The sequence below is a fragment of the Mastacembelus armatus genome, chromosome 7, assembly GCF_900324485.2.
Source record: "Mastacembelus armatus chromosome 7, fMasArm1.2, whole genome shotgun sequence".
NCBI classification, from domain to species: domain Eukaryota; kingdom Metazoa; phylum Chordata; class Actinopteri; order Synbranchiformes; family Mastacembelidae; genus Mastacembelus; species Mastacembelus armatus.
Genome location: NC_046639.1, coordinates 15273966 through 15283140, shown reverse-complemented (window position 1 = coordinate 15283140; position 9175 = coordinate 15273966). Strand labels below are relative to the sequence as shown.

Here is a 9175-nt window from a genome sequence, read left to right as displayed (position 1 = left end):
TATATTTCATAGTGGCCGTTAAGTGGCATTGCTATGTTGTTGAGAGTACACCATATTGAGCAGTGTTCCCCTGTAGACTGTGAGCAAACAGTGCAGTTTGAGCAGACAGTGAATGCCACATTCAGGGCTCTCGGGTAACACTACCTTTAAGTAGTATCACTGTGGGTCAGTTTGACACAACGGCTAAAGTTCTCAGACAACAGGTTCACATGAAGGACCAGTATAACCCAGGTAGGACTAAAGCATGAATGCTTTTCCTTTAGAGTCTTTAGGCTTATATGGATTATTTAGATCTACATGCAACTGGTGTGCTTCGTAATGGTCATAGTCCTTCACTGTGGAGTGATCATTTTCATGTTGAAGAAACTTTTAAGAAGAATGATCACAGAAAGATCAAGACACGATGTTCTGTTTCAGAAATGTGTAGATGTTAATTTTATAATTACTTATTTTTGTAACATTAAATGCGTTGTTCTATGTAGTTATTAAATCTATATATACATAAAATCTATATACTCCAGTTTCTCATTGTCAACATTTTGTATATGTGAGTAAAATTCTCTCCAAATATTAAGAATAACAAAAATAAACTGCACTTCAGTGCTGATTGCTAATACTAGTGTTTCTCTTCTTAATTCATTCACACACATTGTGCGACTTCTTGCACTCTATCCTCTCTGTACTGACACATCTGATCTCTGATTTCAATCTCTTTTGTTATAATACTGACTGTCATCACAATTTCTACCTCTCCCCCAGCATATACCCAGCATGTCCATTGATGGTTCATTGCATAGCAATCACAGACAAGGTCAGTTTAACTTCTATAAAATAATCAATGACAAAAAATATGTGTTGGCCCGTAACATTCTTGTGACATGCTATTCTCTTCGCACAGATCAAATTAGAAAATATATATGATGGTGAATACTATGTATTAAATTCCTTGTCCATTTTTAGAGCACAGCTTCATTAATCCTTAACACAAATATGCCCATGGAATGCAGATGGATGATGTCACCACTGCCTCCCACTATACAAAAGTGTATAATGAACTTTTGGGGAGAATTAATTTAATTTCATATTTTAACTGATTACTTTGAATTAAAAGAAAATGCTCATATTGATGGAGCAGTTTGTGAATAAAGGAGGAGTTATGTGCTGGACCTATTTCTTGACATACAGCAGTGTATCATTCCATCCAGTTGTTCTGTCTTCGCTATAGTACATGTTGATAGATAGGTTTGACTCTGTACAGTACCAAACTTGGCTAGTGTGAGAATTAAGAAAACTTCAGTATTTTAGTCTTTACCCTTCTAATAACATTAGGTTACTCAATGGGTAAAATAATATATAGTCACAACTTTTGTTGCTAATTTGTAAATTTCATAGTGGCCTTTAAGTGGCATTGCTATGTTGTTGAGATTGTGCCATATTGAGCAATCTGATACAGTCTTTTAATTAGTCTGGTCTGCAGCTGTTCAATGATTGAATCACATTTTGTTTTCATTTACATATTTTTGATCATTTGTCAGATAATGAAGTCAAAACTGAACCCTGTTCAAGTCAGTCAAACCCCATCAAGACCTTCAGGACTCACAATGAGCTGCACAAGGAACTGCTACTGGCTCACAAGAGGTAGGTACTGTGCAGGGCTAACAAAAGTTCTTAGTTCTTTGTAATATGACTCTTAACATGGCTTTTAGTAAGAATTACTAAAATGTCCATAAGCAAACTCCCTCTAATACGTCTCTCCACTATTCCTCTCTAAAGCAGCTTTCATTAAGCATACATGAGAGTCTTTCTTTGTCTCACAAATTTGCAATTATACACCTTTTCTCCATGTTGTTGTAGGCCTTTAGACAAGAGGTGCAGTGTAAACTGATATGTTAATGTGAAAACAGACCTGGCTCCACCACTGGCTCTCCATGAGAGCAAATGCTGTTACCAGTGAAAGCACTGCATCTTTGTTTTTGTCCGTTAAGCTGACCTTACAGTTTACAAAAATCAAATCAAAAAACTTGGATGGAACTGAAACATTCCTCTAACCTATTTGAATGTCAAGTTTATGAAGAACCTCATTATATTTCATATTATGATGATGATTTCAAAATAAAACATTTTTAAATATAGTGTTGAATTTCCAACTTTGTATGATAATTAATCACAATTGATTATGCAATATTTATATAGCACTTAAACACAACTGTAGGTTGACCAAAGCATTTTACATATCAGATAAAATAGGAAAGAGAAAACTATACATAGAGAAGATGAATATGTGGAATAAAACAAGACTAAAATTATAGAGCATAAAACATGTTACCTCACTACAAGGACCTAAAGGTTGCACAGCTTGGGAGCAGTGACAGCAGCAAAGGCATGATCACCTGTTTGTTTGTCTGCATCCCGACCTTGGACCTTCCAGAAGTTGAACAGATGATCGGAGTGGTCTCATGATTATTGGGAGTTAAAAAGTCTGTTACATGAGGTAGGGTTAGGCCATGGACTGCTTTAATCCTCTGTGGTCAAAGGGGCCCTGGACAAATTTTGACATGTTCTGACATTTCTGCTTTTTTCAGTTGCTTTTAAACATATTAATGACTAAAGTCTGAAAACACTAATCAGCACAAACTGGGCTACATGTGAGCAGCATGTTTATACATGATTGTGTTTTTGAGAAAACAGTGTTTATGCATGGTTAGTGAAAAGTTGGTGATAATTTTTAAATCACTGAAATAAGGCCATAAAACATACATACATTATTTCCATATGAACAGTGCACTCAGTGCAAGGTGGGATCACATTAACTGCTCATATGGAAATAATCTGAGGTGAGCCAGGTAATTATGTACACACCCCCAAGAAATGGCATAAGCTTGCTTCATCATGGGTGTTTGGATGATTGCATACTACATGGGTGGAGAAGCACTTCGGATGGAGTCTTATGTCTTTAAGACATAGTGGCTGTAATGCATTAGTCCAGTTAGGCTTCATTGGTAGGTATATTTGTAGGTCATCAGCATAACAGTGGAAAGAGAGGTTGTACTGCTTAAATATTGATCCCAGAGGGAGAATGTATAATGTAAAAAGAAGAGGCCCAAGAATAGAACCTTGCTGGGAGCAGAGAACGAAGAGACGTTGCCAGTCGCAACAGAAAAACTTTATCAGCTAAGACTGTAGGCATTAGTGGCCATAATTTTTGAGAGATGTGGTTATCTTCGAGAAAGATCTGTACTTGTAAGAATACAGGCCTGTCTAGAACTTTAGAGAGGAATGGCAGATGAGATATGGGTCTGAAGTTGGATAAGAGAGGAATAAAGGTGAGGTTTTTTTGAGAAGTGGTGTGACCACAGCATGTTTGAAAGCATGTGGGACACAGCCTGAGGTGAGGAAAAAAAAATATTGAAAAAAAAATACGAAGGCATGGCCCCACAGTATTAAAGATCTCACTTTAGCACTTTAGCAGGAACTATCTAAAGAAGAGTAGAAAGAATTTATGTGCTGCACCGCTGCAATGAGAAGAGGGGAGACAGTTCCACACTCGTCAAAAATAGCAGAATAGCTGGGAGCAGCTATCATCTGGGGTGTACAGTGAATTGTTGCCTGTCTAGCTATGGCTTCTTTATCAATAAAATAGAGCAAATTTTTTTAACAGGTGGCTGCATTAGTTAGGACACTACTACAAGGATAGACAATAGAGTCTATGGTTTTAAAAAGTACTCTGGGGCGATGACAGCTGCTATCAATGGTCAATTCAATTCAATTTCAATTCAATTCAATTTATTTGTATAGCGCCAAATCACAATACAAATCATCTCAAGGCACTAAAAACCCAACAATTCCCTTATGAGCAAGCACTTGGTGACAGTGGAGAGGAAAAACTCCCTTTAACGGAAGAAAAACCTCCAGCAGAACCGGGCTCATTTTGGGCGGCCATCTGCCTCGACCGGTTGGGGTGAGTGGATAGAGCAGAGAGAAAAGAATAGCAACAATAAACAACAAATAGACACTGCAGGTTGGTGGGACCAGTAACTGCACATCAGCGATACACAGCTCCAGGACCAGGGACACCTGCAGAAGGTACAGAGAGAACAGAGAGAGAGGGAGAGAGCACAAACTAGGGGAGAGAGAGAGCACAAGGTTAGTGACATTCAATGGGGTGAGAGGAGAGTAAGGGGGTGGTTAGGGTAGGGGGGCTCAGTGCACCGATGGTCCTCGGGCAGTCCAGGCCTATAGCAGCATAACTAAGGGATGGTTCAGGGTTGCCTGAAGCCTGCCCTAACTATATGCTTTGTCAAAGAGGAAGGTTTTAAGTCTAGCCTTAAAAGTACAGAGAGTGTCTGCCTCCTGAACCCAGGCTGGGAGCTGGTTCCACAGGAGAGGAGCTTGATAACTAAAGTCTCTGCCTCCCATTCTGCTTTTGGAAACTCTGGGAACCACAAGTAGACCTGCACTCTGAGAGCGAAGTGGTCTATTGGGATAATATGGTACTATGAGGTCTTTAAGGTATGAAGGAGCTTGATTATGAAGGGATTTGTATGTGAGAAGAAGGATTTTAAATTCTATTCTATATTTTACAGGGAGCCAATGAAGAGAAGCCAATATAGGAGAAATATGATCTCTCTTGCTAGTTCCAGTCAGGACTCTGGCTGCGGCGTTCTGGATTAATTGGAAGCTTTTTATGGAGATATTGGGACATCCAGATAGTAATGAGTTACAGTAATCTAGCCTTGAGGTAACAAATGCATGGACTAGTTTTTCTGCATCATTTTGAGACAGGATGTTCCCAATTTTGGAAATGTTGCGCAGGTGAAAGAATGCAGTTCTAGAGATTTGTTTTATGTGTGAGTTAAAGGACATGTCCTGGTCAAAAATAACTCCAAGGGTTTTTACAGTAGTGCTGGAGGCCAGGGTTATGCCATCTAGAGTAGCAATAATTTTAGAAAAGTTATTTCTGAGAATTTTTGGCCCAAATATAATGACTTCTGTTTTCTCTGAGTTTAAAAGTAAAAAGCCCGATGGGCTCCCCGGCCTAAGTCGGGCGGTGGGGGTATGTGGTGGCGGGGCATGACTATGGCAAGGCTGCAGGGGGAGTGGTGGGACAGTGGCCGGAGGATCAGCGGCTGAATTAGGAACAGGTGTAGGGAATGATGAATCACCGGCTCCTCTTATTATAGGAGGAGGAGAAAGAGACGGGAGGGGAGCGAGAGCCAGTGACAAGGAGAGCTGGGGCGTTGGAGTATTGAGAAAATAAATAAAAAGACTTAAAATATTCACCTACGGTGAAGGTGTTTTTGAGTGGTGGTGCTTAACAGGAACCTGCAGGTAGTCAGAGGGCTACACATGCATCTTCAGAATCTGTGGAGTTAATTTGAGGTGTATATTGTGTGTTTTGCAAATGTTGTTTAATTTGATGTACAACATCGCTATGTTCTTTTGGGATCAGTGCATTGTTTCATGCTGTGTGCAAACTGCTCTTCTAAGTCCCCCAGTTGGGGGATGCTCAGGCTGAATGCAGGATCAATGACAAAGACAAGTAGAAATCAGGGGTGGTTCTTGAGGGCAGCCCCTGAGGTGAGCTGGAAGCTGAGGTTGTTCTGAAAGACAGCTCAGCAGGTGGAAAGGAAGCTGAGGCTTGGCAGGAGATGTTGACTTGGGGAGCAGGGATTGGGACAAACAGGATAAGAGGCTGAAAGCTGAATAAAGATATGAAGAATGATACTTGGGACTTGGCCTCAGGTGGGCATGTGGACTCAGGTGACTGTGGTGTAGCAGGCAATTGTGATGTGGCAGGAGACTGTGGCATGGCTGGAGACTATGGCATGGCTGGAGAGTAGTACTGAAGCAGGAAATGAGGCTCAGGCATTGGTGACAATGTCTTTGTTGTGACTAGGTGGAAGGAATCCCAAAGAATGGTGGAGTTGACTATGGCTCAGGTAGTGCTTCAGGCTTTGGCTCAGGCTGTGAGGCTAGCCCAGAACCTAGTTCTAAGCCTGGCAGGGGAGTGGGCCTTGAAGCACAATAAGCCCTGGGGCATCATCCTCTCTTGAAGCCAGGTGCAACCCAAGATAGGGCGAGCGCTGGCACTCCCCCAGACGTAATTTGCAGGTGGGTCAGTGGCAGATCCGAGTGATGATACAGAATCCAGCTAAGTGTCCTTTTCTTGATATCCTGGGGGGTCTGTATAAACACAGAAGTTTGAAAAAGGCAACAGAGTTTTGTGCTGTCTTTTCAGGGATCTGTGATTTAAAGTGTGACCTTAAAATGTACATTCTTTAGGGGTAGTTTAGCAGTTTTCCACAGTTACATGAGGAGGAGTTTGGTCCTTCAGAGACAAAGGTTCTAGTTTAGGTGATTCTAACCTCACCTATCGGTTGAAGAGGATGTGGTAATGCACTTAAGAAACAGTCTTTAGTTTGAATTAAAGTAGATTTCTGTCCATGTTGAGGTCAGTTGTGAGTTCAGTGAGGGGTCTCCTCACTTATCTCTGCTTTGGAAATGTAAGATTAATATTTACTTTTATGTACTCTCGCTGTTGCTGCCTTATCATCTGTGTTACAGGTTTTTGAAAACTAAAGCCTGTCATACTATTTTTTTCACCTCTCACAATATCTAAATCCAGCTTTCTTCTCTTCCCCTCTCCCTTGTCTCTTCACCTACGGGCTAAGGGGTCTGGTGCTGAACAGCAGATCAGAACTTCAGCAGGTGCTAGAGAGGAGGAAGAGGGTACAGAGTGGTCAGGAAGTTGAAGGACAGAGGAGGACTCCTCTGGAAGATGTGCTTCTCAGACGTCAACAGAAACAATTTGAGGTAATATATCCTGTTTATGGCTTTATGAAGGGTTGAAGTTACTATCCAAGCTGAAGTCACTGAGGTAGTTCGGTCACTCCTCTGTGGCAAGGCAAACGGGGATGGATGTGATCTGCTCTGAGTATCTCAAGTCTCTGGATGTTGTTGGGCTGCCTTGGCTGACACGACTCTGCAACATTGCGTGGCGATTGGGGACAGTACTTCTGGACTGGCAGACCGGGGTGGTGGCCCCTCTTTTCAAGAAGAGGGACCGTAGGGTGTGTTCCAACCACCGGGGGATCACACTCCTCAGCCTTTCCAGGAAAGTCTATGCCAGAGTACTGGAGAGGAGAATTCAGCCGATAATTCAAGGTTTTCGCCCTGGTCATGGAACACTGGAAAAGCTCCTTTAGATCCCAACCAAAGCCATCCTCTTCCTGTCCTCTTGGGAACTCCCAAAAGTTAGAGGTCGAGAGTAGGGCAGAGGTCTGTGGAATGTGAGTCTTACAAACTGATCTCTGCAGTGCTGGTAATTGAATTACAGATAAGCATGTGGTCTTCGTCTGCTCCTACTGATAGTGCGCTGTTGGATAAATTTTCTTTTTAAAACAGTTCTACTCAGGTGAACTCAAGAAAAAAATGAGTCAGAAGTCTCCTTTTAATAATCAGTCAGCACAGAAGCGCAAAGCAGAATTAACAAAGTCAGTACGTGCAATAACATCTTCTAGGTTAGAAGAGTATGGAAAACACTAAGGAAGTCCCTACAGATAAGGTATGCTTTAGTATAAAATCATCATCAATGCCTGCCTGTGCATTCTCCAGTTCAGGAGTATATAACAATTTATGAGGTGTTGTACAGAGAATCTAGTTAGATTTTAGGTGTGTTAGACTAGAGCTAATGTGTAAACAAGCTGTACAGAAACAGCACAACACACTAGCAACAGGAAGTGAATTTGCTTACTCAGGAAACAGCTTAATGCTTAATAGGACCCAGACTCCTAAATCATACTGTAACAACCTGGTGGGTTATCACTGGAGCTAAGCTAATCTAGCTGAACACTGTCCCTGAACTATATGGCTAGCAGGGTGCTAGCAGCTACTGCTGTAACTCAGTAGCAGGTGAGAGAGGGAGAGCGCTCGTGCCCCATACACCGCACGACCCCGAGCATCTCGGTAAGTTGGTGCAATCCCTTGACAGACCAGTCAAGTGTATTAGCCAACCTAAAGTTTGACAATCCAGAGTGGGGGACCAGGACGAAGAGCTGTCAGTCTAAATGAATCTAAATTTCAGTCTCAGCACTGTATTTAATTCACTATTAGATTCAATTGGTCAAAATGTAAATAAACCCACCCACTGTTTTAATCACACCCTTGATCTTTTTCTGACATATGGCGTTGACAAAAGCTGTTGCTAAGGATTTAGAGCACATCACAGTACAAAAACAGCACTATTAAAAGTCATTAATTGATCTCTTAGCCTCAGACAATGGACTTGTCTCTATACTTACCTTATTAGATCTTAGTGCTGTATTTGCCAGTATTAACCACTGGTTACAGAGACTGAAACACACGATTGGGATTAAAGGAACAGCACAAAATTGGTTTAAATATTATCAGATTGATTCCAATTTGTTTGTCCAAAAAGTGGTTGTTAGTCAAGACTGACACTAACTTGTTGAAGACAGATGTAGTAGAGAATTAACTCCACTTGGAGCCTCGTATTTTTATGCAGGATATGATTGGATTTGGAAGCATTTTCACTTTTGAATCATCTATCACGAACCATAACATGTTTTTGTTGCAACATGGTGTTGTTCTTGACCAGCCCTGAAAAGGCTCGTATGTTCTCACTTGTTACTGTATACATCTCAGATTTCTGAAGTTGTCACATTTTTAGTAGTCGCACTGTATGCTAAGAAAAAAAACAAAAAAACAAATCAGGTAACTGACATACAAGTACTGTTCTAAAGTGTAACAAACTGAGTAGATTGAAGCAAAAATGTCACTACTCTGATAGGCAATTTAAATGTAATTCACATACTGAAAATACAAAAATAAATACACAATAAAAACCCAAATTGTTTATTACATCATACTAGAGCATGGAAAATAAAGGTAACTACCATTTAGATCGTTCTACATACATTATGCAGCTCACAAAATACTGCATTTTTTTTTTTAAATCGACCATTAAAGTAATACTTTTTGCCATGAATATATAGTGTCAATGCTTGTCTTTCTCGCTTGTCAGAGGGAGAGGCAACATGAGGAGAAGGTACAAGAGGACGCCCAGTTAATGGAGTTTCTTAGAGTCCGACAGAACCTACGAAAGATCCACTCAGCAATCCAGAACAAGGATGCAAACTCCTGAAGTGCTACAGAA

The 9175-nt window shown here is 40.9% G+C and overlaps 1 protein-coding gene across 1 annotated transcript; it reads left to right on the top strand.

The window, feature by feature from the left end:
* The first annotated feature begins 209 nt into the window (after nucleotides 1-209).
* Nucleotides 210-9163, top strand: LOC113145185 (actin-associated protein FAM107A). Its single transcript, XM_026331623.1, has 4 exons — nucleotides 210-231; nucleotides 1536-1638; nucleotides 6672-6813; nucleotides 9044-9163. Exons 1-4 carry the CDS (start codon nucleotides 210-212, stop codon nucleotides 9161-9163), a joined length of 387 nt encoding a protein of 128 aa, XP_026187408.1.
* Nucleotides 9164-9175: the final 12 nt, after the last annotated feature.

Coding starts and splice junctions, on each gene's coding strand:
- LOC113145185 (XM_026331623.1), top strand. CDS start 210: ATGAAGGACCAGTATAACCCAG. Junction 232..1,535: donor GAAGGACCAGTATAACCCAG/GTAGGACTAAAG, acceptor ATCATTTGTCAG/ATAATGAAGTCAAAACTGAA. Junction 6,814..9,043: donor GTCAACAGAAACAATTTGAG/GTAATATATCCT, acceptor CTCGCTTGTCAG/AGGGAGAGGCAACATGAGGA.